Source organism: Psammomys obesus, unplaced genomic scaffold (genome assembly GCF_907164565.1).
Source record: "Psammomys obesus unplaced genomic scaffold, mPsaObe1.curated_primary_1811, whole genome shotgun sequence".
Taxonomy (NCBI): Eukaryota; Metazoa; Chordata; class Mammalia; order Rodentia; family Muridae; genus Psammomys; species Psammomys obesus.
Genome location: NW_026592510.1, coordinates 1,197,958 through 1,224,062, shown reverse-complemented (window position 1 = coordinate 1,224,062; position 26,105 = coordinate 1,197,958). Strand labels below are relative to the sequence as shown.

The 26,105-nt window shown below is 51.5% G+C and overlaps 3 protein-coding genes across 3 annotated transcripts in view; all 3 read left to right on the top strand.

The window, feature by feature from the left end:
- Exoc6 (exocyst complex component 6) overlaps positions 1 to 7,786 on the top strand; it is a 120,046-nt gene extending 112,260 nt beyond the window's left edge. The window contains exons 21-22 of the mRNA XM_055614047.1: positions 6,093 to 6,205; positions 7,396 to 7,786. Of these exons, the coding sequence (XP_055470022.1) occupies positions 6,093 to 6,205; positions 7,396 to 7,528 (246 nt within the window). The 3' untranslated portion in view covers positions 7,529 to 7,786. The remainder of the gene's footprint in view (positions 1 to 6,092; positions 6,206 to 7,395) is intronic.
- Positions 7,787 to 10,092: 2,306 nt separating this feature from the next.
- On the top strand, positions 10,093 to 18,546 carry LOC129681821 (cytochrome P450 26C1). The gene is made up of 6 exons (XM_055614001.1): positions 10,093 to 10,296; positions 10,819 to 11,043; positions 11,490 to 11,765; positions 13,247 to 13,402; positions 14,927 to 15,244; positions 16,989 to 18,546. Exons 1-6 carry the CDS (start codon positions 10,093 to 10,095, stop codon positions 17,364 to 17,366), a joined length of 1,557 nt encoding a protein of 518 aa, XP_055469976.1. The 3' UTR covers positions 17,367 to 18,546.
- Positions 18,547 to 21,655: 3,109 nt separating this feature from the next.
- On the top strand, positions 21,656 to 25,787 carry LOC129681668 (cytochrome P450 26A1). The gene is made up of 7 exons (XM_055613711.1): positions 21,656 to 22,206; positions 22,429 to 22,653; positions 22,863 to 23,153; positions 23,234 to 23,392; positions 24,065 to 24,199; positions 24,874 to 25,026; positions 25,263 to 25,787. Exons 1-7 carry the CDS (start codon positions 22,018 to 22,020, stop codon positions 25,602 to 25,604), a joined length of 1,494 nt encoding a protein of 497 aa, XP_055469686.1. The 5' UTR covers positions 21,656 to 22,017; the 3' UTR covers positions 25,605 to 25,787.
- The last annotated feature ends 318 nt before the right edge of the window (positions 25,788 to 26,105 follow it).

The following is a 26,105-nucleotide window of genomic DNA, read 5'->3' as shown; positions in this document are numbered from 1 at the left end:
TTTTTAATAAATTAACATACAAACTTACACATGTTTCTGTATGCTACTGTAACCACAGCAGCCATAGGAATTTTGGCAGATATAGAAGTTTATAAACCTGACTGTTTACTGCCATTATTTGCCTTTTTCTACGAAATTCCAAACTCCCCTAGCACTATCCTATAGCAAAGCTTAGCATTGCAAGAACTTACAGGAAGGCCTGGCGTGCGGGTATGTGCTTTTAGTGTCAGCACTCAGGAGGTTGAGACAAACAGTTCTGTTTGAGTTGAGGCCAGCCTAGCCTACATAGAGAGTTCCGGGCCAGCCAGGGCTGCATAGTAACCCTGTCTCAAAATAAAGAAGGAAGGAAGGAAGGAAAATTGAAATAATTAAAAAGAATAGAAAGACTACGCTTGAAGAACACCTCACTTCCACAGTGACGGGACGTGGACCGATGCTGGTAACATCTGTACACGCAGCACCCTGCGCTCCCCGTCATCCCCACGTGGAAAGCACGCTTGGAAAATAGACATTTGAAGAGAGAAGGTTTGGTTGGAGACAGCTTGACGGCCTTTAACACAGGGAGACCAGAAGAAGCTAAAGGAAAAATTTTGTTGTGTTTTGAAACAAGGTCTTTTGTAGCCTGGGCTGGCTTTGAACTCCTGCCTGACTCTACTGTCCATGTGTTGGGATTACAGGTTGTACACCATGCCAGGTTTTCTGCGGTGCTGGGGTTGAATCTAAAGCCTCAAGCATGCTAGCCCAGTACTCTACCGATTGAGCTACCCCTCTCCTGGCCCCTTGTATGGCTTTTGACTAAGTTCACAGTGGCTCTATCTAAAAATCACCCCTCAGCTTCATCTAGAGTTTTCTTAATGTGTTATTTTCACAGAAAAGGGAAAGCCTGGAGCTTTAGAAAGCAGATGGTGCTCATTTGATGCCATTATCTAGACAAGATAAGTATTCTGCCAGCATGTCTTTACTCAGCTCAGTAAGACCCCGCCTCTTCAATTCCCAGTAGCAGCTACTGAGGGTTTGTTTGAAGGGCAAGTGTCCGCCCTCAGCGTTGTACTGGGGTTAGGAGTTTTAAGTCCCTGAAGAAGGAAAAGGAAAAAATGGTCTTCTGGTTTACTTTTGGAATTTGCAAATCAACCCTGAGGTCCCAGGTGGATTTAGTGTTTGGAAAAGGGAACCTGGGGGACTAACGCTGGCCCTGAGCCCCTAGGTCACTGTTCACATTTACAAAAGCAAACCTGGTGTCCCCAGTTGCTTCTCTCTTAGCTTTTATTTATCTTCTGTCTTGGGTCACTGCCCCTGAGGTGCTTCAAAAGCAAAATCCAAAAGACCCAAAACAAAGAAAACTGAACCAGAATCAAGGAAAAATGAGCCTCACTGTGGATTCGGTTTTACAAAGGCAAAAAGGCACTCTGAGGAGTTCTGTAGCCTAGTTTTTAAGTCTGCCTCCATCCACTGTGTCGTTTGCACAAAGTGATCTCAGCAGGTCTGAGACCCCACGAATATACAGACTGGGGACCAGTCTGTAGGATGGGAAACTGTCAGCCGGGCAAACGATCGACATGGAGGAATTCCTCAGTGATTCTGAAGTGATTCAACTATTTTGAGCATCTAAATGGGACCACCCGTGCAACCATTTCATTCCTTAAGCTGATATTTTTTGTTCGCTGGACACACAGGAAGCACCAGAACTTACAGATACTGGCACAAATCCAGTCGTGGCTTGATATGTCACAGTTGTTCTGGAGGCAACTTTGAATCCTCGCTGAAAAGAGTTACTAACTTCTAGTGATCTTCTAGACGGGATGAGATGGAACTGAAAGGCGCTGTTTTACTACTTTGTTTCATGCAATCCATACCTTGATTACTTCCCCAAAAGACCTGAAGAATTGTTTTGCTTGGCTACTGGAACAAACCCACTTACAGAACTTGCTGCCAATCCTCATTATTGTGTGCCCTCCTTTATCCTTTAATAAGCATTTGCAAAGTTGCTTTGGGATAATGTGGTGATGTTTTGTTTTTGTTCATTGTCGATCTACATCTTTGAACTCTACGTATCCATGGTAACTAATAAATTCACCTGTTGAGACCATGTCTTACATTATTTTTCTTTTCCAAGACTAAAGGATTTTGTGTGATTACCGTAAATGTATTGTTTGTTTGCTGGTATCTGAAGGAAGCAAAACTTGAAATAGAGTGAGATGTTTTCTGTAATGGGGCCTTTAGTACTGGAAATGCAGCATCCTGTGACATCTGGACTGCTCAGAGAGGCAGTCCCCAAGGCAGTGGCAGGATGAGCAGCGGCACTGAGCACTGATGTTTCCTGTCAGAACCTCCTCCCCCATCTCATCCAGTGGGGCAGTTGTGTCCTTTCTAGGCCATCCTCAGCAAACGAGGGGGCATACTGCCCCTGTCAGACCCAGACTGTGTGGAAAGCTGTGGGACCTGGAATGAAGCCCTGCTCTTGTGTTATCCTTACATTTCAGGAGGGATGTGCTTTTAAAAGGGCCAAGGTGTGGTGGCATTCAGGAGGTGGATCTGCTGAGGCCAGCCTGGTCTGCAAAACAAGTTCCAAGGCTAGAGAGTGAGATGATGTCCCAAAAACAAACAAACAAACAAACAAACAAACAAAAAACAGAAAGGTGAAATTAAAAAGTACTTGATGACTGTTGGGGGTGAGGTCACTGGTAAGCCGTTCAGGATGGTAGAGCTGCTTTCTCATGGAAGACTGTGTCCTCAATCATTACGCTTAGTGCTCCCCATGAGATCCTGGGCGAACCCACCCTCTCTAATCAATAGTGCAGTGAAAGCCTGCAAAAAATGATGGAGGAAAGTTTGCTGTCAGTGTTCCCAGCGTTTTTTTTTTTTTTTTTTATTTACTTAGTCCAGCAGCATTATGGATTTGAAAAATCTTTATGCCTGTGGAAAGGAGAAATTTGAATTAGAAAATGAAGATCAACATGCTTCCTGCCCCATTCTTCCTCCCTACTCATACCCATTATCCTTTAAGACAAAGACACTGAGGCGTTGCTCCTTTATTCATGGGTGTAGAGTAGCAGGCAAGAGAGGAGCAGGCTGTGCTTTCCAGCATTCTACATAGTAAGCTGACAGTAGCTTCTTCCCGTGTTAATAGAGTGCACATCACTAGGATTTGTGCAAATAACGTTTTTAAAATAATTCCTTCATTAGCCTCAAAATATAACTTGTTTCTTTGTTAATTTACCACTGCTTACTGATATACACTCCTTGAGGAGAGGGACAGTTCTAGTTTTTAATACTGTCTTCTGGTGCCTAATATGGTATGTAGCCCATTGTAGATGGGCCATAAGGGTTTGTTGAAGGACTAAGTAAACTTTAGCGAGATATCTGTTGTTGGTATTGAGTTCCTTATACTTTAACATAAAGGTTTCTATACATATCTACAAATTGCACATGATATACACTTTATAAAGTTAATGTGAAATATATAGCTTAGAATCTGGCAGGTACAATAAACATTATGCTTTCTGTAATCTCTAGCGATTTGTGATGAATATCTGCGTATGATGTCTGGATGTGTGCACAAATCATCAGAATAGTATTTCTATTTAGGAAAGACTTTCTGTGCTGGAGAAGGACCATGTGCCTTCACAGGTGGAGGTGGTTCAGTAAATAGGTTCCTCCTTTCCCACCTGGAGATGCTAGTTCTGCCCAAGAGCAGAAAAAGCCTCATTTACAGGCTCCTACCTCTTCCGTCTCCCAAAGGTCACTTGCTAATGCCCTTTTGGGGAAAGTATGCTAGAGCCAGTATAGAATGGTTCCTTTCTGCAGACTGCACGTGACCACATTCACACAGATCAGAAGGAGGATGCTTCACAGCGATGCTGTTCTTGACAATTATGCAGAGACTGTTAGGAGAGTATTTTTAACAGATACAGAAATTTCGCTTTTCATTTGTTTGTTTGTTTGTTGGTTTTTTTGAGACAGGGTTTCTCTCTGTAGCCTGGCTGTCCTGGAACTCGTTATGTAGAGTAGCCTGGACTGGAACTTGGAGCTCTGCCTCTGCCTGTCAAGTGCTGGGATTAAAGGCACGTGTTACCACCAACTGGCAATAAGTGTTATTTTAAACTCTAGCATTAATGCATGTCCACTGTAGAATATTATAACCAAAAAAACAAAACAAAACACCAAGTTACTCATAACCCCCATAGAAATAATTATTTCTAACATTTCAAATTTTCTTTCATTTATGCCGTTTTTCTGTAATCAAGTAACAATGCTCATCGTAAGCATCTTCCTAAGCTTCCTAAGCCATTTGATTCTGTGTAAATGATTTTAAGCATGTGATAGTCACTGAAAGTTCTACCACACTATTTTACCAGTTTACTTTTTTTTTTCTTGTAGTAGTCCTGGGCATTAAACCTAGACTTCATGCACACTAGGCACAGATTCTTAATTCTGACATTTAGACTGTTTGAATTTTGTCTGTAACCTTATAAAATGTTGGAGATTTCTATCGCTGTGCATAGCTTTTTGTCCATCTTTATTATTTTTCCTGTAATTCCTCTCCTGTAAGTATGATTACCAATTCAAAGAGAATGGCTATTCTATAGCCCCTTCAACTCAGGGCAGAACGGTAGTCTATCAGTCACACTGTCATCATCTGAGCATTTGAAATTAACGTTCTTTGGGAAAATACAGGAAAATGTATTTTACCAAACAACAATAAAAATTATGCATATATGCTCTTTGCACTTCTAGACAGTATCCTTTTAATATTGTTTCATTAGAATTTCTGTAACAGTGTTCCAACTTCTGTATGGCCTAGAATGTTTTCTTGTCTGAAAATAAAGAGAGTGACCATTCGTTTTTAATAAGTTTATTATCTCAGGCCTGTAGGGTAGGCTCAGTAGTTAAGAGAATGTGTTATGTTGCAAAGCACCCAGGTTCTATTCCCAGAACCCACAGTGAGGCTCAGCACCAGGCACACATGTGGTGCACAGACATACATATAGGCAAGATACTCTTACACATAAAATAATAAAAATAAATATAGAAAATTAAATATATATATTATTGCATCTTCCACCTTTTACAAGGGTGTGTATAGCTGTTGCAAATTGATGGAGAAATAAAGTGTTAAACAAGTCCCTCACCTTCCCAAGAACAAGTCAGTTTTTCCTAATCTTTCTTTTGGTGGCTTTAATCACCTTAAAAGTTTTTATTCCTCTTAGAGTTAGTTACTGCTCAGCACACACATCCTGTGAGTAAATATAAATGCTTCCTTCATGTGAGAGCAAAAGCAATAGAACCCTTCTCTATGAAGTATGTTTTTTGAAAAAGAATATAAAGACTAAGGACATAGTAAGTAAAGCATCAGGCTTTTTGAAGCACCTCAGGCGAGGAAGGATAGGAAGTTGGCTTTAAACAGCTTAAAGGGTTAGGGCTTAACTGGATAAGGACTTTGATGCTTTCGGTCGGCAGCGCATGGCTTTTAAAAGATTATAACAATATTTGACGATGATTCTAAGTGGGCTTTATACAGCAGAAAGTCAGTTTTGAGACACTACGGAAAACAGATGTCTTTTGTTGTTGTTGTTTGTTTACACAAAATGATTGGCGAGAGTTAACAGGCCGAATCCTGGAGCGCGGTTCCATCGTGATTCCGAGCTCTGTCACCGAAGAGAAGCCAACAGAGGTTCTTTAATGTACCTAATTGAGATTATCCAAGCTTTTGCTTTAGGTTACTTTAGGAAAGTCTGGCTGCAAACAGCTTCTTTGGAAGGTAAACATACCTCTAAGAAAAAAAGGCTCTTTCTGATTCTATATACAGGTGGCAAGAGCCTCACCGTGGCCTGAGCGTCAGGTAGTGTGCAAAGGTAACAGGTGTTGGTGTGACTGCCAATTGTGTGAAAATGCCAAAAACTGTTAGAACAGTAACCACTGAAAATTTTAGCAATTCCAAAATAAAAAAATGAGGAATACTATTCTGGTTGTGAAGAACACTAGTTACATCTTGAAGTGAATTTCCATGTAGAAATGAAACAAGAAGCATATTGTTGATTTCTGTGTGAGCAGATGTCTGAGAGCTGGTGTGATATTTCCATCCTTTTCCTCAGCTCCTCGACTTGTTCATGGTTTGGGATTGGTCTACATATCTAGCTGACTATGGACAGCCAGCTTCCAAGTACCTCCGTGTGAACCCACACTCGGCCCTTACTCTTTTGGAGAAGTGAGTATGTTCTCTAAACAATTTTTGTTGTTCTTGTTTTTAATTTGGATAGCATCTGACACAAGTTCTGATTCAGTGATAAAGAACTAGAAATTTCTTTGGAAAGAAAAATGGGCTTAAAGCTCAGCCCAGCCAGGTGTGATGTTATGTGCCAGTCAGGCCAGCCCTGAAGCAGGAGGATTGAGTTTGAGGGAGGTGAGATTATACTAGTGAGCATGAAACCCCGGAAGAAAGGAGAGAAATTCAGTACATTTTGATGAACAAAACAGAAGTCTCTTTCTTGCCTTTCAGAATTGTTTTAATACATACGTGAGGAAAATGATTTTTTTCCTAATGTACCGTGAAAGTCTCAGGCTCAGTGTGCTTTACAGATATGTAGGTGGGAACCTGAGCGTATGTGACAGTTTAGAGAGTTTTGTGTTGGGTCCAGAGTCCATCCCCCCACAGGAGAGAAAAGGCTTTACACGGATATATAAGAATGGGAGCTACTTAAACATAAAATAAAACAGGGTCAAGAAATGGGATGGTATCTAAGTCTTGGATTCTTTGCAGGTAGAGAAATACATGATTTGAAGAAATTGTATTGTGAAAATGAGACACTAGGGTTTACTGGTGTGGCTAACCCCTCGTGTGGAAACCTTTCTTTCACTCAGTCATATTTTGTTTAAAGTGTAACTGTTAAAGTGTACAGTTGTATGTTAAAATTGTAGATTGTTTTTCCAAATTTCAATATATCTGTGGTCATTTGATTTGAAAAGATGTAAGAAACTATTCACAATTTATATAAATTTATTTTATAACAACATGAAATACACTGAGGCAAAAACATTGTATTTTAAAACCTTCTGATGCCATTTTCACATTCACATAGTCCTGCTATGGGTGTGTGTTAGAGGCTGTGTAAGATATTCTAGCAAACCTTATGCTTGATATTAGGAAATAACGTGGTGTTATAAAGCACATATCTTAGACTTGCTTGCTAGTGCAAGATCATCATTTTCTCGCTGTTCATATGGTTTCTGTATTGGTAAGTTTGGTAGTACTGATTTTCATTTCAACCACAGGTAGTGGTGGGTAATTCAGAGCATGTTGAAAGGAAGAAAGAAAGAGAAGGAAAGAAGAAAGAAATCTGTAAATCTTGAGGCAGCAGTTTTCTTTTTCTAAGCATCTATATCTGTCTGTGTTTGTAGGATGAAGGACAGCAGCAAGAAAAATAATATATTCGCCCAGTTCCGGAAGAATGACCGAGACAGAGAGAAGCTGATAGAGACAGTGGTGAGACAGCTCAGAGGCCTGGTGACTGGTATGTCCCAGCACACGTAGGCAAGTCAGACCACGGCTCAGTGCTTCTCAGTGGCCAGCACTGTCACGAGACAGTTATTTGTTTACACAACCCAAAAACACAACAGAGGAGATACATTGATGAGGGCTTAAGCAATGATGGTAACAAACATCTTTGTATGGATTTTTAAATAACTGAATACTATTTTATATATAAAAATGTAACAATTTTTTTTCAATTTTAGAGGAAAATTCAAAAAGTTGTAATATATAAACCCAATAAATTGTATATGAAACTGATCTCAAACATTAGAAAATTTTATGTCTCTGCTTGTAAGTATTTTTTCTTCTATTTAAGCTTGAAGGAGTTTCCCAGTGTGTCGTTATAGTTGAAGGTAGCCACTGCTGATAAGGGAATATTTTGCTGTCATTGTTGGACTTTTAGTTTTTATTTTCACCTCAGTGTGACTAATATGGCCTAAATTTTTTAGTTCTGCTGATTCTGAGTAAGAAATACACAAATCTTGAAAGTTTCTGAAATCAAACTCAGCTCACAGGGAGTGGCAAGTTCTTTGTTCTGTTTGGATAGCTTAGTTACTCTGAAAATGAAGAAAAGGGTTTGGATTTTCTAAAGATGTAGAGTTGGTTGTTCATTGAAGTTAATATTTCTGTCTGTACTTCTTGTAGCTGACCCTGTTTTTTAAAGTTTTAGGTGGGTTTAAGTTAAAAGAGAAGTCAGTTAAAGGGGCTGTTGATGTTAGGGGTAGCTTGTCCTGGTTCATGTTCTTCCTGCCTAAGATGCAGGATTCAGGCTAATGCTCCGCAGATAGTAGACGCTGTGTGCGGCGGAAACAAGCAAGTTCAGCTGAACTCTGAAGCCTACAGCAAGTGTACATTTTCCTCTGAGTAAGTCACAGCGACACACGTGGATGGAAACCCGGCCTGTTTTCTCTCCATTGTAATTACGCTGAAGGACCTCCCTTTGCATTTTCTGGGTTTATGCCTGTAAGATTACCTGACTCTGTAAAATGAGCGTGAAGAGCTTTGCTTCCATGTGTGGATTTTGTGATAAAAAACATTAAAAAGGTTGAGAGTTGTTAAAGATGCTGTTTTAACTATTCAGAGCTTCTTATTTCAAACAGCCTCCTCCAGGCCTATTATTTCGGAATGGGCACGACACAAAACAAAACGTATTAGTTCTCTTAACAAATAATGAAAGCATTTCAACGTTTAAAATTATTACACGAAAAAAAATACAGGAATTCTTAGGACGCAGTGCATTCTGGATGTTAGGAGCGGTGGTGCTCAGGCAGCTCTGAAGAAGTCAGTGTGACTGGCTCGCTGTGTTTTGGGGGGACACTCCTGGCTTTGGCTCAGGCCTCTGGGGATTTGGGAAGAGGAACCTCCATGTCGCCTGAAGCAGACACCCGTTGGGCTCCTCTGCACTCTTTCCAAAAACCAGGCACCTCCCGCACCTCCCCCCACATCTCCAGATAGCGCTGTTAGCTATCCGGAAGGCAGAAAGGCATTGCAGCCTAGAATGGGGCACAAAAGCCCAAGATGCCAGCTGGTAGGCCCCGGGAGGGGGCGGGATTGCTGACATGGCAATGAAAAAGAAGTGAGATTTTGATTTGATCCCGAGACCAGAGCTGCGCCCAGGCTACCTGAAGGACTTGGGGTGCCCCTGTGAAGCTTAGGAGCAGTGGAATTACCCTCTCCTGGAGGCTCCCTTGAAGTGGCAGATTGGAGAACTAGGAGCCGCAGGGGGTCAGAGTACAAAACCTCAGCCATCCCTCTGGACCTCTAGAGTCACAATCAGCTTTCCTGAAAGAGACCGAGCCAAGGAAAGCAGCCCAGGCAGGTCGGTTAGCCTTCATGTAGAGGTTTCGAGGCTAAGGGTAGGGGCCCGAGCATCCGCTTCCTGTGGGCTTCTCACGCTGGTGCTGCTAGGTGCTCGCATTGCACCGAGAGCTCAAGAGCTCCAAGATACGGTGCAAAACCGCAGGCCCCGCCCGAGGATGCCTATGGGGCCCGGCCCCCCGCCCAGATGCCACTCCCCATTTGGATGGCGAGGTGAGCGGGCCGCTGCCCACTGCTTCCATCATTCCAAGTGGGACGCTTTAAAATACGAGTAGACACGTCACGTTGTGTGACCCAGGGCCAGTCCGTAGGGAGGGAGGCATATCTATAAAAACATGCGGAGCGTAGGCGGGGAGGGAGAAGAGGTGGTGGGCCGGGGTCTGCAGCCCCGGCAAGCGCAAGAGTGGTTGGCAGCGCCCTCCCACCCCCGCCGGTGAGTTCCTTCTCTCTGCCTCGCTCACAGCTCCTACACTAGGTGAAGAGCCGTCAGGAGGCAAAGGCCCACCATGGAGTGGTGGCACATTTTTATTAAAATTGGGGGAAATGTCCCGGGTATCCGGCCTCCAGGAAGGCTAACTCTCTAGGCGCTCAGGGTTACTGCCTTCCACGGACAGTCTTGTTTCAAGGGCAGCAGAAGCTTTGTCTGAATTTGTTAATCTCTGGCTTGGCTCCTAATCCGGGGCCTTTTCTGGGCTGGATAGGTGAACTCTGCCTTCCCAGTGGCCTAGCCTCCGCCCGGGCTCATCATGTTTTCCTGGGGGCTGAGCTGTTTGTCCATGCTGGGGGCTGCGGCCACCACTCTCCTGTGTGCCGGTCTGCTGCTTGGCCTGGCCCAACAGCTCTGGACCCTGCGCTGGACGCTGAGCCGGGATCGGGCCTCTGCCTTGCCCTTACCCAAGGGCTCCATGGGCTGGCCATTCTTGGGGGAAACGCTGCACTGGTTGGTTCAGGTGAGTAGTTTTATCGGCAATTCTGGCCATCTCCCATTGGCCGCTCTCGGTTCTCAGGGCACCTGTCCTCAGTGCGCTTCCTTAGAGTCCTTACCCACGGGTCTGGGGGTTATGCAAACCTTTGCCATCACCCAGCTACCCTGTTCCTTCTAAGAGACCCCATGTCGCCGAAGTTCTAAGCACATTTTTAACCCTTTGCTACAACGTAGGTGTGAACGAGGGGCTTAGGGGAGCATCTGAGGCAGGCGATGCCCGCGTCTTGCAAGCACGGGCTGAAAAGCCGCTGGGGCGAGCCGCATCTCAGCCATGCACCCTTGGGCGCTCACATTCCCGATCTAATCCTGTATCTCACCTGGCCAGCGGGCGCCTACGTTCCCTCTGAGGAGCCGAGAGGCCCGGCTGAATCTTGTTTTGTTAACTAATGTGACAGCCCGGGGACGAGGGAGTTGTTAGGAAGAGGCAGAGGGACGGATCTTCAGCCCCGCTGACCCGGAGGCCCTTCAAGCTCCGCCTTGCCCGCAGGGCTCTCGTTTCCACAGTTCCCGCCGCGAGCGCTATGGGACCGTGTTTAAGACGCACCTTCTGGGCAGGCCGGTGATCCGCGTGAGCGGCGCCGAGAGCGTGCGCACCATCCTGCTGGGCGAGCACCGCCTGGTGCGCAGCCAGTGGCCGCAGAGCATGCACATCCTGCTAGGTTCGCACACCCTCCTCGGCGCGGTTGGCGAGCCCCATCGGCAAAAGCGGAAGGTGAGGGGGAGACTTAAGAGCCGCGGTCCCTGGGTGCCCGCGGTGAACCAGGCCAGAGGCTGCTGAGAATCTGACCAGGGTCCCTGCTAGACGAACGGGGGGGCGGGGGGGGGCGGGGGAGGGCAGGGTAAGACTCCTTAAATGACCGGGTCTGGAACTGTAAAGCCAGGGCAGAGCTACAAGTCCTTTATTCCAGATCATCTGTGCCAGATGCCAGCAGATTTGGAGGTTCAGATTTAAGAGGGCTCAGGGATGACTTTGGGGAGCAGCCAGCATTTGGAGCCTAGGTGGATGGGAGGGACCCGGCACATCAAAGTGGAAGAAACCAAGCCAGCAAGTTTAGGCCTGTGCGGCTCAGAAGAGGAAGGAGGAGGGCCTGGACTTCGCCTCCAGGCTGCGGAGTCGCGGAGGCCAGCCTTCCTGCGCTGATCCGCGCACTCCCGCAGGTCCTGGCGCGCGTGTTCAGCCGCCCCGCTCTGGAGCACTTCGTGCCACGGCTGCAGGGGGCGCTACGGCGGGAGGTGCGCTCCTGGTGCGCCGCCCGAGGACCCGTGGCCGTTTACCAGGCGGCCAAAGCGCTCACCTTCCGCATGGCCGTGCGCATCCTGCTGGGTCTGCAGCTGGACGAAGCGCGCTGCGCGGAGTTGGCCCAGACCTTTGAGCAGCTGGTTGAGAACCTCTTCTCACTGCCTTTGGACGTCCCCTTCAGCGGCCTGCGCAAGGTAATGCCGCCCCACACTTCAGCCGCTGGCCCCAGAGGGTCGCCCAAACCAGGCCGGGTACCCTGGCCCGAGGGCGTGTCCCAGCGTGCGGTGGGGTAATGGTTGGTGTTGATCAGGGCTGCTCCTCTGTCCGACCCGAGGCAGGGCAGACCCTTTATGGGATGCTCGTGACTCAGGGTCTTGCGCCAGTGTAGCCTTCTTGAGTTTGGGTCTTAGCGGCAGGCATCCAGACAGGCGGTTTGTCCTTCCTCAAAGCGGCGCCTCAGGGGCTCCAGAACCCTTTGGAAGGTTGGCCCTGCGGAGTCCTCGGGAGCCGGAGGGCAGCAGACGAAGCCCGGCGCCGGCTCTGGTGTAGGGGATGGGTGTCGGCTCCCAGCCCGCGGCCCTGGGCCCGCTGGTGTCAGGGAAGTGAGGCCTTTTCTGAGTCATGGGCGGGGCCCCAGAGCTAAAGGAAGCTGAGTCCTGCCTTCTTTCTCCCTTTGCCCTAGAGCGTTCAATCGCTTGAATAAAAAGAATACGTCTGAAATAATAATAATAATGATAATGATAATAATAAGAAGAATCTTGATGTGCGCGGGTCACCTTGCGATGGTTTCCGGCTTAGTCCTTCCTTGCACCCAGCAAAGTGTTATTCTCATGTTATTGACGAGCAGGCCTCCTTGAAGTCACTCCAGTGACAAGCAAAAACACAATCAAGATTTCAATGAGACACTTCTGGCTACAAAACTTAAGTGTTGGGTTTCAATGCTCCCCCCCACCCCGGCGGGAGGTTTTGGCTGCGCTTGCTTCCGGAACCCCGGAGAGCCATCCCTGCGCGCTTTGCTCAACCCGCCACAGAAGCTGGTTACAGGGTAGCCTCCGCCGAGTTTTCCGGGTGTTCCTTTTCTCTTAGCACTGATGCTCATCTGAGTCCGGTTCAGGGACAGGGCGATGGCTGACTACGCCCCGATGGTCTGTGCCAGGTGTGGGCACGAGCAGCTGTAAGGGAACAGGGGCTCCCCTCCCCCCAGGTCTCTGTTCTGCCCTCTAGGTGACCGAAACTGTCTTGCCAGAGAGGCGGGTGATGATTATCAAGACGATGACGTTTGTAGACAGTAGACGGATCTATGACCGCTTAGGGAGCCTTACCTACCCCGGGCTAGGTGTGGAGCTAAGCCAAGACCAACACCGGGATCTAGGACAGCGGTTGTCAACCTTCCTACTGTCGTGACCCTTCAGTACAGCGCCTCATGTGGTAGTGAGCCCCAACCATAAAATTATTGTTGTTGCTACTCTGTAAGTTTGCCACTGTTATGAACCATAATCTAAATATCTGTGTTTTTCGATGGTCTTAGGAGACCTGTGTGAAAAGGCCGGTTAAGCCCCCCCTCCCCAAGAGGGGTCGCGACCCACAGGTTGAGAAGCACCGATCTAGGTCCCGTTAGGTCAAGCCTGGCCCCTGAGCCTTCCTGCCCTATCTGCCCTCTCTCCCTGTACACCAGGGCATCCGGGCCAGGGACCTGTTGTATCAGCACCTGGATGAGGCCATTGCTCAGAAGCTTCATGAGGAGCAGGCAGCAGAGCCAGGGGACGCCCTGCACCTGATCATCAGCAGCGCTAGGGTGCAGGGCCAGGAGGTCTCCGTGCAGGAGTTGAAGGTAGGTGATGGGGAGGCCACGCCTTCCTCCCCTGACTCTCCTTCCTCAGAGGTCCCAGCACACATGATGCATTCCCAGTTACGTAGCCTTTTAAATACCATTTTGAGGCACAGAGGTAGCTCAGGGTGAAAAAGAAGGGCCCTGGGTTCCAGTCACGACTCTGCTGCATCTGCCAGCTGTGAAGCCTCGCATGGTAGGCCTTCCTCCAGTAGCATCAAATCCAAAGTCTGGCCCTACAGGTTCTGGACACCTCACCCCTTGGCCCCTCCTCCACCCCATCTTTTTGCCATCCTCGCACACTTCCCTTCCTGCCTGAGCTCTGAAGCTCATCAGACTCCCCGCCCTCAAAGCTATGTTTTTCCTTGACAAATCAACGCTCCTTTTATAAAACGAGCTCCGCACCTGGCACCCGCCAATTCCTCCCTTGCTGCAAAGCCTCCGATAGAATGGGGACCCCTCCCCTTGTAGGTAGAGTGTGTGTGGTGGGGTGCAGGAGGGACCTGCTTCCGGGGTCAAGAAGCAGTGATGGGGGGGAGGGAGGAACAGGGACACTTAGAAACGTGAAGACTTTGCTCTCCCAAGGGGCACCCTCAAGTGTTCTGTGCCCCCCCCCCCCAACCTCTAAAAGTAGTTCAGCGTTCTCCTCTGAGAATGGAAATGTTAATCTCTCTTCTTCTTGATAGGATTCTAGGGCACCAAAGGGTTCGGGAGAGAATGAGCAATAGTCTTTGTGTCCCGGGTTTCTGGGCATCCAAGACAGTGCTGGGCCATGAAGGGAAGCAGTAGTTTGCACTCTGACAGCACTAGGGAGTAACAGGGCCTGTAGATGGGGCCCTTTGGCTGGGCCGGGCCCCAGAGGGTATCTGGGCTCTGGGGTCTCCATCTTAGTTTCATTTTGTCCAAGGTAGGACCAACAGTTATTACCAACAGTATTCACAATGCCAGAGTCTGTGCTGGGGTACAGAATGGCTGCTGCGTTCTGCTCTAAGCCCTGTGGCCACTGGAAGCAGCGTGCAAGCAGAAACACCGGCCTACGCTGAAGGAAGGTTGTGTAGACTTGGGCAGGGGGTCAAGCCTGTGGAATGTCCTTCAGCAAAGCAGGGCAGGAAGGGTAAGGGAGAAGGTGAAGAGCCTGCCCGCGCTGGAGCAAGGCTGGGCTGCAGGTGTGTCTGTCTGTCCCGACTTGGAGCGCCTTTCAGAGCCTCAGTTTCCAACCCCATAAAATAGGAGCGGTGGTTGCGCCCTACAGAGCGATTTGGTGAGAATCTAACGACTTCATATATTTAAAGTACTAAGGATAATTCACAGAATAATATCCCTGCCATCGCCTCTGAGGACTCGTCCAAAGAAGGTGTATATAGATGCTGGTACTGCCTGTCGCTCAACAGGACTTTCCCAAGTGATAGACCCGAGTTCTGGCCGATTTCAGAGCCCTGAGCTTAGCCCCCGGGGGCAGGACATCAAGAGCACAAGAGACGCTTTACACCCTCATGGTAGGTTCAGAACCTGCCGGCTGTCTTGCAGGAGTCGGCTGTGGAGCTCCTCTTCGCCGCCTTTTTCACCACGGCCAGCGCCAGCACATCCCTCATCCTGCTGCTTCTGCAACACCCAGCGGCCATCGCCAAAATCCAGCAGGAGCTGTCCGCACAGGGGCTGGGGCGCGCTTGCGACTGCCCACCCCGGGCCCCTGGGTCGGCACCGGATTGCAGCTGTGAGCCCGACCTCAGCCTGGCGGTGCTCGGCCGGCTGCGCTACGTCGACTGCGTAGTCAAAGAGGTGTTGCGCCTCCTACCGCCGGTGTCCGGGGGCTATCGCACTGTGCTGCGCACTTTTGAGCTGGACGTAAGTGCGCCGCCCCGCGGCCTCTGGGCGCTTGCAGCGGCGTTGTGCTGGGAGGAGGGATCTCTCTGCCCTGCCGGGGCCTCAGGCCTCAGCTTTCCCACCTGTCAAATGGCCTGAGCCCTATTCTATTTCCCAGACTCTCCTTCCTCCACTCCAGAGCGGGGTTAGATATTTTATATGCTTCAGCTTTTGTTAGCGATTCAGCTAGGTGAACTCAACTAGAACCGAGTTTTAGAGCACAACCGTTTTTCTTTGAGATGCGCTTCTCGTAGCCAGTGTATGTGGCTTGGACTTTGGTCGTATTCCTGAGAAACGGAACAGCCTAAACACAAAGAACAAAATCTTAATGGCTTCATCGGGCTGCCCTTGGCTGGACAAAGTTAAGAACCAGGTCTGACTACATCTCAGAACAACCTCAGGCCGTTCTCCCTTTAGTGTGGGGCTCAGTTTACCTTCTGGGAGGAAGTTAGTTTGGCTTTTCTGGCCTCCATAGGAGGCTGTGGGTGTTTCATGAATTGGTAGCTTTGGGGTTTGGGGAACTCCCACTGCGGAACTTGAGGCTCTCTGCCTGAAGAGCTTTGCTGCAGCACCCTGAACAAAGGGGGGAGCGCGGGGGGGGGGAATTGAAGCGATAGAGATTCCACCTACACGGAGCACCATGCAGAGAGGCAGGGCGGGAGCCAGGACCACAGGAGTGAAGCAGGGGGATCTCTAGTGTTGGATGATAACAGCCATAAGGGATGAACCAGAGGGGGAGCTCTGCCCAGCCAAAGACTGTCCTGGGAAGTGACCTGATGGTGCGTGGGGGGGGGTGCCCGGGAAAACACGAAGAGGAACCGAGGGCCAGGCAGCTTCCAGGGCAGTGTGGGTGGGGCGCAGACAAGCTCCTACTCCCCACCCTCTGCTGTACAGATGGGGAAACTGAGGGCTGGAGAGGAAAGCGCCTTCGTTGGGTGATTCCAACGTGTTCTCTCCCGAACGGCATTGACTCTCCAAGGGCTTCTAACAGGGCAGTCTTTTGAGGGACAGGTGGCATTGTACTTCAGGGACTGGAAGACACGTGAGTGAGCGTAGCAGGCTGGGAATGTAGGTCAGCAGAGGAGCACTTTCCTAGCGTGAATGAGGCCCTGAGTTTGCAATACCCAGCAGGGGGCAAGAGGGCGGGCGGGTTAAGAGAGCCGAGGGTAGGAGTGGGCGAAGAGGGTGTGCCTCCGCTTAGAGCGCAAGCGCGGGGTGGTGTTACTGTCCGGAGGTGAGCGGGAAGGCCGGGAAGTCTTCAGTCAAGGGCAAAGGAGGGTTTAATAAGTGAACTGTCCCAGAGGAGTGACGGTTCCCTGTCGTAGGAGCTGTTCCAGCTCAGACAAGCTGGCAGCCACATTCTTACAACGTTGAGTCTTCCGTGTCAGAAGAAAACGGGAAGAGAAAGGCAACAAACTCAGAAGTAACATTCGATTTCATGGGCACTAATGTGTGCCAGCCTCTCTCTGAACCTCTCCCAACAGCGCGGGCATCTTTTATTCCCACTTTCCCAACGAAGAAGTATGTGTGTGGGGGGCGCAGTCCGAGCTCTTATAGCTCACCAGTGAAGGCTCTGAGTCTGCAACACAGACCTCTTGGCTTCAGGCTTAATTAATCACCGGCCCCCGGAGGTTTCTTGGGCGCTTCTGGGGAGGGGCGGGGGATGGATTGGCTCCAGCCGTTTCCCGGAGCTTGGGGATCAAGACGCCCCCTCCCCCCTCCGCAGGGCTACCAGATCCCCAAAGGCTGGAGCGTGATGTACAGCATCCGAGACACGCACGAGACAGCCGCGGTGTACCGCAGCCCCCCCGAGGGCTTCGACCCGGAGCGCTTCGGCGTGGAGAGCGAAGATGCGCGGGGCCCCTGCGGCCGCTTTCACTACATCCCGTTCGGCGGCGGCGCGCGCAGCTGCCTGGGCCAGGAGCTGGCGCTGGCGGTGCTGCAGCTGCTGGCCGTGGAGCTGGTGCGCACCGCGCGCTGGGAGCTGGCGACCCCCGCCTTCCCGGCCATGCAGACGCTGCCGATCGTGCACCCGGTGGACGGGCTGCTGCTCTTCTTCCATCCCCTCGGGACTGCGGGTGCGGGGGATGGGCCACACCTCTGACCCGCGCCGCTTCTCCAGCCTTGGCTGCTGCTCACAAGCAGCGCTGCCCATCTTCAGCGTCCTAGGTCCTCCTCGCTCTCCCGCCCGTTCATCCAGACACGGGCTTAACAAACGCTTGCGGTACAACTTTGCTAGACTGGAAGTAGCAGAATGAGCCACCCACACCGCAGTGACCGCAGTGACCTCAGTGGCGAAGTGCTGGGCGTAGGGAGGAAGAGTAGGAGGTGCCCGCCCCACATGGTAGGCACTTCCCAAGATCTCGGAGCAGCCAGCGGTGGAGAGAACCTATCTCCACTAAATGAAACCAGCTTCAGGTGGCAAGTCTGCCAGGGACCTTGGATTTGGGGCTCAGGCGGCAGCGGCAGCGGTGGTGGTAGTTAGGTATATGTTTCAAACTAGAAGAGAATTTGTAATTTTTTTTTTTTTAAGTCAGCAGAGATACCAGCATGGGTACCAGACGGGACCTGTTGTTTGTTCAAGAGACACACCAAGAGGGCCCCAGGGCTCCTGCTGGCAGATTCTTCTAGAGACTTCTAAAGAGAAAAATTCCAACTTGAAGGATGTATTTAATGTCCTCATTTATATAGAAGATGATACATTCTCTTGAGCTGTCTCTAAGTCTGGTTCATTCGAGGTTGAGGCATAATTCATTCCTGGGAGAATTGAGATAAACAAGAGATTTGAGATATTTGTACCAAAACAGGAAGGCCAAGAAGTAACTTTTTTTTTTTTTTTTTTTTTTGCCAGTGGTTGAGTAAGGAGGCTGGGGCTCACCTGGGTATTTATTACCCTGGTGTGATGGCCAAGGGGGGAGAGGAAGGGCTACAGAGATACACCTGAAGGACCTACCTGTAGCCTGTACCCGAGGCCTAGAAGCTGGGCAGCTTCAGTCCTATGTTTCAATCTGGACTATGGATGTGGATGGTGGTTTTGGAGTATCTCTGCATCATCTGCCCACAGAGTTGCTGTTCTTACTGCTTCACTCTTCGCACTGTTACTGAGGATTAAAGAGACCTATGACCCTCCTGAGGAGCCACTTCTGTGCTGCATCCTCTCTTCCTGTTTCTCCTCTGATCCTCGTCTGTCTAAAGGACTGTCTGCCTTTTCCAATCCAGAGGTTCCCACCACTGCTTAAATCAAAGCCACCAGGGTCCTGCCCTTATCCCCAAAGCCCACTTCAACCTGCCATCCACTTTCCCACGCTCCTGGGTAAGAGGACAAGGAAGCTGGAAGGGGCCTGGGCTGACACTGCAGGGGCAAATTGGTGGCCTCCTGACCTTATACTTAGAGTGGATCTTGGGGCCTGAAGGCAAGGGGGCCATACTCAGGTACTTGAAGGTTAGCAGCTGTTGAGGTTAATAGCACTCTAATCCCTAAACAAGACAGTTAATCGCCCATAGTTGGTCAGAGTAGAGGCCAGGGCCCAAACACCAGAGGGAGCAAAGGTATGGTGCAGGCCTTACCACCCTGAGCATCTGAGAAGCCTGGATTTGGGTGAGGAGACCAAAAAACCCTGCTCCGAGGTTGATTCTGATGTAGCGAGGAAAAAATGAGGGAGGTGTCTCTCAGAAGCCAGGACAAACTGGTTCAAAGAGGCTTGTATACTTGCTTTGGGGTCTGGACCAACTGAGCACCATGGAGGTTGCTCTGGTTTCCCTCTCCTTCCCCACTGCTGCATCTGATCGCTGATATTAAGGGATGTGTAGGTTCCTGGTTTAGGTAGCTCCGAATCTGTAGGGAAGGAGCAGGTACAGTTCTTGGACCTTGGACTTTATGTTCACATAAAGAGGCAGACAATGACTAAACCAACCAAACAAAAACAAACAAACAAACAAACAAACAAAACCCACCATGATGCCCAGTAGCGAAAAGCATAAAGAAACGAAAAACACCGCCACCACCGAAACCCAGACCTTTAACACAGTGTCCCCGATATAAATCCCTGCAGTTGGAGACGGGAGCCTGTCAGAGGTGACACGGGCAGGGGTCAGTTGCTTTGGCCTTGATCCCCAGCCAGAGGTGAGAACAGCAGCAGCTATGGACTGCCAAGAGAAACCCAGGGGGTTGTTCTGACCACCTGATTTCTGCCACCCCTGCCCACTAGCAAAAAGAAAACAGAGAAAAAAAACCACCACCCGAAACCCAACCCCTGCCTCCCCACAGCATCAGGAATAAGAAAACGGTTTGGCACACATTTTGTCTCCAGGAGAGCCGACCTCCCCTTCCCCACCCACCGCCACCCAATAAACGTCAGTGACGTTCCTAGATCAAAGTTCTTATTGGGCGGGTAATTTATTGATTCCCTGTCCCTTCGAGAACTTTAAATGGTCTGGCGCGCTAACATTCCATGTTTTCCTGCTATGCTCCCGCCGATCCTGATGGCCACTTAGATTTCGTATTTGTTTTTTAAGTGTTGTGCCCCCCCCCCCCCCCCCCCGTGGCCATTTCCACATTTCCAGCGCGCTAGCCGGGCTCATCTTGTGACCCGGCGCACGCTGAACTTGGTAGGGTGGCCCGGCAAAGTTCACTGGGATGTCACGGTCCGGCCCGCAGGGGTCACAGGCGGGTCAGGCTAAAAGGCTTGGGAATGGGCCCCAGGTCACGCCCCCGCTGGCCGGCTTTGCGCACCGGCCGGAGGCGCTCTCCAGAAAGGGGCGGACCGAGATTTCTGAGAATTACCTCCAGCACAATTCGTCCGCCTTCTGCCGGTGCCAGAAGTTGGACCGCATTCTTTACAGTAACCAAATCATTACCAGATAGGACAGCGGCCGCTCCCGCCTGCCCAGATCCTCTGAAACGCTGGACCGAGAAAGTTACGGGGAACCACCGGATCCCTGAGCTACAACCCATGGGCATCCCGGCTTAGAGAGCGGCTGGGTTTGTGGGGAGTCCTCACGACCTTTGGGGGTATTTTGGGACCCGGGGTGGGGGGAGAGGGATCGTTTAGGGACTACCGCTGGAAGACCACATATCGAACAGCTTTCACGAGGCAAAAAAAAAAAAAAAATTTATTTTCGTCTCCAATGGGCTCTTCCCAGGGCCGCGGGTGTGCTTTCGCTAGAACCCATGTTCAGTTCTAAATAAACACAAGTCATGCTGTTTGTTTTCCGCGCCACTGCTGCGATTAGTACCCAAACCAAAGCAGTGTGTGGCACTGGCTGGCAGAAGCGGTGTGGTGGGAGGAAGTGAGAAGGCCAGCGTGTGCGTGTGTGTGTGTGCGTGCGTGTGCGGGTGTGTGTGTGCGTGTTCGCGCGCGCACCACGCAGTTTCCCTGTGCGCGGTTCTGGCTGCCGGAGCTGCTGATTGAAGTTCTACACAATCCTTGGACGCTCCCCAGGACGGGTTCCCTGGCCGACCCCAATGGCCGGCGGCAGAAGCGTAGGGCTGAACAGCCCTCTCACCAGGCTTTACCTCGGGTGGGATCTGGGAGGCTGGGGGAAGGTTCTGGAGCCCTGACGCTAGCCCGCTCTATTAGTGCAGCCTAATGTGCCACTTGGAAGCCCGAAGGCCCCTCTGGGAACTCACATCTGCCTGGAGGTGTGGACGGAGCGGAAAGGATAGACCCATCCTCAGGGAGGGAAACAGAAGCCTGGTGGCTCACTGAGACTCAGACGAGGCGCGGAGGCGGGAAGGGACTCCCGCGCTTCCTCCCCGTCTTCCTCCCCACGTCTGCCTGGGCTGGGGGCCCTCTTCCCCCGGGTGCCTGGCTGGGGTCGCAAGCCCCAGGGTTCTAGAAACTGGGTCGACTGGGCGGTGTCCCCACAGCTGGGCGCTGACTTTGGAGCCACTGGTCTCTCGCCCACCGGGGCTTAGAGCAGGAGACTCGGGCTTGCGCGAGGCTGGACCGGGGTCCCGGAGACCCGAGGCTCGCAGGCGCTCCACGCTAAAGCAGGGCTTTCCGAGACCTCGTGCGCCGGCTCGCTGGTGGGGCAGTGGAGAGCTAGGCGCCGCGATCTGCCAATCACACTCGACCTCCGAGACTCCGGCTTGGACCCTGGCCCTGGGATCTTTCGGGGATCCTCACCGATCGGGAAGCGTTCGGGATCTTATTTACCCAACCTGTGGGTCAAGTCCACCGAACGGTGATTCTTGAAGGCGCTTTCCAAGCAAACGGAAAAATTGCCGGCGAGGCGCCCGTGAACCAGGAAGGCGACTTCGGGCTGGGGAAGCTGGTCCGACCCGGCGCGGGGAGGGGGGGTGTGGAGATGGGGGGGGGACAGCAGAGAGACGGCTAGGAAACCCAGGAAACCCAGAACCGAACATTCCCGCGTCTTGGAACCCCGATCCACAACCCATCCCCCGTCCCCCAGTCGCTCCCCGCTACCCCGGGGGCTCCGCACACCCAGGACGGGGGGGGGGAGGCCTCGTCCCCAGACCCGCACCCCAGGAGGCGCGCTCGGAGGGAAGCCGCCAGCGCGCCGCCTCTGCCCCTGCCCCGGCGCGCGGAACAAACGGTTAAAGATTTTTTTGGGCAGCGCCTCGAAGAGGGGAGGAGCCAGGGGCCCGGTCCGCAATTAAAGATGAACTTTGGGTGAACTAATTTGTCCGACCAAGGTAACGTGGGCAGTAACCTGGGCGGCCTATAAAGAGGGCGCGCGGCGGGGCCGGGAGCGCGGGCGGCGGCAGGTGGCGCGGGAGGCTGCGGCGCGCCATGGGGCTCCCGGCGCTGCTGGCCAGCGCCCTCTGCACCTTCGTGCTGCCGCTGCTGCTCTTCCTGGCGGCGCTCAAGCTCTGGGAGCTGTACTGCGTGAGCAGCCGCGACCGGGCCTGCGCCCTCCCCCTGCCCCCCGGGACCATGGGCTTCCCCTTCTTTGGGGAGACTTTGCAGATGGTGCTGCAGGTAAGGGGGGGGGGTGTCCCCGGGCAGGGAGCCGCCGCTCACTTCCCCCAGAGTCCGCCTCGCCTTCGGGCGCGGGCCGGAGCCGGGACTAGCCTGTGTCCTGGCGAGGAAGGCGACTGCGGCTGAGAAGAGAGGCTTAGACGGAGGCCGGGCGCTCCCCGGCGCCCCCTCACGCGCCCCGCGGGGTCTCTCTCCTCCGCTCCCTCCCCCCGCACCCCCCAGCGGAGGAAGTTTCTGCAGATGAAGCGCAGGAAATACGGCTTCGTCTACAAGACGCATCTGTTCGGGCGGCCCACGGTGCGGGTGATGGGCGCGGACAACGTGCGGCGCATCCTGCTGGGGGAGCACCGCCTGGTGGCGGTGCACTGGCCCGCGTCGGTGCGCACCATCCTGGGCGCCGGCTGCCTCTCCAACCTGCACGATTCTTCGCACAAGCAGCGGAAGAAGGTGAGCGCGCGGTGGCAACGCCTGGGCCAGCAGGGGACCCCCATTCTTGGGCTGGGCGCGTGCAAGGGGGTGCGGGTGGGTGGGGAGGGCTGGCCCTGCCAGGCGGGGACCAGGAGCCTCTCATCGGCTTTCCCCGCCAGCACGCGGGGGCGGGGTCGGGGCGCTGGAGGATCGTAACGCCGCGCGCTCCCGTGGGGGGGGGGCCTCAGGTGATTATGCAGGCCTTCAGCCGAGAGGCGCTCCAGGGCTACGTGCCCGTGGTCGCCGAGGAGGTGGGCAGCTGTCTGGAGCAGTGGCTGAGCTGCGGCGAGCGCGGCCTGCTGGTCTACCCCGAGGTGAAGCGCCTCATGTTCCGCATCGCCATGCGCATCCTGCTGGGCTGCGAGCCGGGGCCGGCGGGCGGCGCGGAGGACGAGCAGCAGCTGGTGGAGGCCTTCGAGGAGATGACGCGCAACCTCTTCTCTCTCCCCATCGACGTGCCCTTCAGCGGGCTGTACCGGGTGAGGCCGGTTGGCGGGGTGGGGGCCGGAGGCACGCTGGCTCGGGCGTCCGCTCACTGCCGCGCTCTCTCCGCGCCCAGGGCGTGAAGGCGCGGAACCTCATCCACGCGCGCATCGAGGAAAACATCCGCGCCAAGATCCGCCGGCTCCGGGCCGCGGAGCCAGCCGGGGGCCGGAAGGACGCGCTGCAGCTCCTCATCGAGCACTCCTGGGAGAGGGGGGAAAGGCTCGATATGCAGGTGAGAGGCAACGTCTCTGGCCTCCCAGACACAGTTCCTGGGGGGGGGGGGGGGGTGTCCAAAGCGCCGGCAGGGGCCCAGCTTTTCCCGGGCGGGCACCCTGCTCAGGCACCGCTGATGGAGCCTGGAGGTTGACGCTAGGTCTGGAGCGGTGGTTCTCAACCTGAGGGCCGTGACCCCTTCGGAGTCGAGCGACCCCAAGAGCATCCTGAATGTCAAAATGACTGGACTGTTATCCAGTAGCATCGAAAATAATGTTATGGTTTAGGGGGTTTTTGGTTGGGGGTTTTTCACCACACCTGATGGAACTGCATTGAAGGGTCGCAGCGTCAGGAAGGTCGCCAGCCACTGGTCTAGGGAGCTGCGGAAGAGGGCGGCTGCGCCACTGAGAGGGTCCCAAGGTTCAAAGGGAAAGTCTCACTTGCAAAGATTAAAAGAACATGGGGTGGGGGGCTATTCATAAAACTGAGGCTTTAACTCAGGAGGTCGCAGAAGAGGATTAAGGAAGTTTTGCATTTTTGTTTTGTTTTGTTTTGTTTGCACTCTTTTGACTTCCCGTGAGCAAACCGGTTAGCCTTGTAGTCTTCCGTGCAATATTCTCAGTCCGGGCCTTTTGTAACGGCGCTGTGAAACTGCACGCGGATCTGTAGGGGCTTCCGGTTTCCTTCCCAGGCTCTGAAGGAGTCGTCGACAGAGCTCCTCTTCGGTGGCCACGAAACCACAGCCAGTGCGGCCACCTCGCTGATCACCTACCTGGGACTCCACCCACAGGTCCTCCAGAGAGTTCGGGAAGAGATAAAGAGCAAGGTAGGAGGATTCTAAAGGTTCCTTGCTGGCCTAGGACATTCCCCTACTGCTGCCCCCCCCCCCAAAAAAAAAAAAAAATCCCAGTACATTGATTTACTGCCTGCTCTGGGTACTGTGAAAGTGAAGGGCCAGTTGCTAGGTGGGACTGTGGGAGGGACTGGCCTTATGGAGTTAAAAAAGTGGCTTTGTGTTATGCTGTCTCTTGGGCAGAGTTCGACCTTGTGTTCCTTCTCCTCCTCCTCCACCTTTTGCAGAACTGTAGAGATTGCCAGGTTCTCCTTTCATGGATTTTTGCCCCGTTCAAGAACAGGAATAGTGTGGCTAGTGCCTGTAAGCTGATCAGGGTGGGCAGTATTGGTGAGGGAGCAGGGTATAAGGGTCATACCCTTATATGAATAATATATGAATAATTATATGAATAATATATGAATAATATGATAATAATAATACCCTTATATGAATAATAAATATGAATAGCAATAATGAAAACAAATGATGGGTCTGCACTGAGGAAGTGCGGAAGCAACTGGCCATTAGCTGCCATTTCCCCCTTATCCTCTCCCATCCAGGGAGAAGCCTTTGGGTTTAGTTAACAGGCGAGTCCTGTTGACACCAGCTGGGCTGATTCCTTTGGGGTGCCCAAGAACCATTCACCACTGTATCTGTTTTGATAGGGCTTACTTTGCAAGAGCAATCAGGACAACAAGTTAGACATGGAAACTCTGGAACAGCTTAAATACACTGGCTGCGTTATTAAAGAGACCCTTCGACTGAACCCCCCAGTTCCAGGAGGGTTTCGGGTTGCTCTGAAGACCTTTGAGTTGAATGTGAGTCTCCCTCCTGCCCATCACCCATCCCCCACCCTTTCCACTGGTTTAGGGCCTCAGCTCCCCTGAGCAGTGAGTGACTCACCTCCTTTGCCACTGTCCTGCCTCGTATGATAACGGAATCCAAGCCTCCCATTTGCTCTCCTCTTTTAACCCTCCCCATGGTGGTGACAGCTATGTTCCAAGTTCAAGTCTGGCTTGTTGGTTCTTAGGACTTCATTTTTTTTCTTAAACAGGGTTACCAGATTCCCAAAGGTTGGAATGTTATTTACAGCATCTGTGACACTCACGATGTGGCAGATATCTTCACCAACAAGGAAGAGTTTAATCCTGACCGATTTATACGGCCTCATCCAGAGGATGTGTCCAGGTTCAGCTACATTCCATTTGGAGGAGGCCTCCGGAGCTGCGTAGGCAAAGAGTTGGCAAAACTTCTTCTTAAGATATTCACAGTGGAGCTGGCCAGGCATTGCGACTGGCAGCTTCTAAACGGACCTCCTACAATGAAAACAAGCCCCACTGTGTACCCTGTGGACAATCTTCCTGCAAGATTCACCCACTTCCGGGGAGATATCTGAGAGCTACTTCAACTCTCGGACTAATTCGAAATGTACATTTTTTTTAAAATAATGTCATGTTGCCTTTATTTAATATCTAAATGTATAGTATAATATTTATGTGTCTCTACCACAGCCCCCACATTTTTAAATATTAAAAGAATGAATTTGTATGATTTCCAAATAAAGTAAAATTAAAAAGTTCGTTTTCCTTGCTTTTAAGATTCTTGTTGGCAAGCTGGCCTTGGTGGCACACACTGTAATCCTAGCACTTGAAAGGTGGAGGCAGGAAGAATGGGCATTCAAGGCCAGCTTGGGCTACAGAGATACTGGCTTAAAAGTACAAAACACAACAGAAATTCCTGTTAGGAGAAGTGGACTGGTTCAATGTTTGAACTTCCTGTGTTTAAAATGACTTAGAATGAAACTGTAGTCTCCCCCCCCCCCCCCCCGCGTTAGAAGATATGATTTATGTATATTCTGGTCCAAAGGCGTTTTTGCAACTTCTTCTAAGATAGTTGA